The sequence below is a fragment of the Anneissia japonica genome, unplaced genomic scaffold (assembly GCF_011630105.1).
Source record: "Anneissia japonica isolate Jap-2015-1 unplaced genomic scaffold, ASM1163010v1 scaffold132303_len902_cov99, whole genome shotgun sequence".
In the NCBI taxonomy this organism is placed as follows: Eukaryota; Metazoa; Echinodermata; class Crinoidea; order Comatulida; family Comatulidae; genus Anneissia; species Anneissia japonica.
The window spans coordinates 1-902 of NW_022702121.1; the positions used below are offsets into that span (position 1 = coordinate 1).

The 902-nt window shown below is 31.0% G+C and overlaps 1 protein-coding gene across 1 annotated transcript; it reads right to left on the reverse strand.

Moving 5' to 3' along the window:
- Positions 1 to 107: 107 nt before the first annotated feature.
- LOC117103792 (carboxypeptidase A5-like) lies at positions 108 to 896 on the reverse strand. Its single transcript, XM_033244413.1, has 3 exons — positions 771 to 896; positions 427 to 528; positions 108 to 232 (listed from the first exon to the last, which is right to left on the reverse strand). Exons 1-3 carry the CDS (start codon positions 885 to 887, stop codon positions 122 to 124), a joined length of 330 nt encoding a protein of 109 aa, XP_033100304.1. The 5' UTR covers positions 888 to 896; the 3' UTR covers positions 108 to 121.
- Positions 897 to 902: the final 6 nt, after the last annotated feature.

Consider the following 902-nt stretch of genomic DNA (forward strand, 5'->3'; position numbering starts at 1 on the left):
TTAAGTCTAGTCGCAATTTCTTTTGCTGTTGGTGTTAGAATGATTTTATTTAATTCAGTAAAAGGTAACGTTTAATAAATTAATGTATAAGAATATTAATAGTCAAATTATAGGTCACAATTTACATTACCTTTCTTGCAAGATTCATCATAGTGGCGGGTGAAATCCATTCTCTTGCGTGAATTCCTCCTTGGAAGTAGATACCTGGGTTACTTGACGATTTCGATCCAATCTACATCGGCATGCGTTAGGCAAAATAAATAAAAAGTTCAGTACAAAAAAGCAGGAAGGTTTATATACCGATTGATACCTATACCAATACTTAATTAGCAATCAATAGACAATTGTACATATTGTTGAGATGTTTTTCCCATAGCGTCAGAAACTGTAACTGTTCCACTTAATTTTTTTGACACACATACTTACTCTTAAAGCTTTTATGGCACGTCCTTCAGTGGAAGTTCCGATTTTCACTTCGTCAACAAGTGCCTTGTTGGCTGATGCGAAATCAGTTACCCATTGCATTATCTGCAAAAGTAAGAGGGACATGAGACAGTTAATAATAATAATAATAATAATAATAATAATGATAATAATAATAATAATAATAATAATAATAATAATAATAATAATAATAATAATAATAATAATAATAATAATAATAATAATAATAAAAACATTTGTTCGGATACAAAACATTTGTTCGGTTACACTGAGCGTGTTTTCGAAGCTATTGTAAGAAAAAGAAACCATGGAAACAATTTTCTCACCTCATCATAATTGTGATAAACATTGTAATCGAAAGATGAGCCGCTTCCGGGTCCTAACTGAATCTTTGCGGATGATGAACGTTCAACGTCAATGAGAGATTGAAGATTCTCTATCATGACGTCATAGTCAAT

Bases quoted from the DNA above. Each gene is read 5' to 3' on its own strand.
- LOC117103792 (XM_033244413.1), bottom strand. From the start codon at position 887: ATGATAGAGAATCTTCAATCTCTCATTGACGTTGAACGTTCATCATCC. The intron at 529-770 runs GTGAGAAAATTG...TTACTTTTGCAG, and splicing joins TTTATCACAATTATGATGAG to ATAATGCAATGGGTAACTGA. The intron at 233-426 runs GTAAGTATGTGT...ATGCCGATGTAG, and splicing joins GTGCCATAAAAGCTTTAAGA to ATTGGATCGAAATCGTCAAG.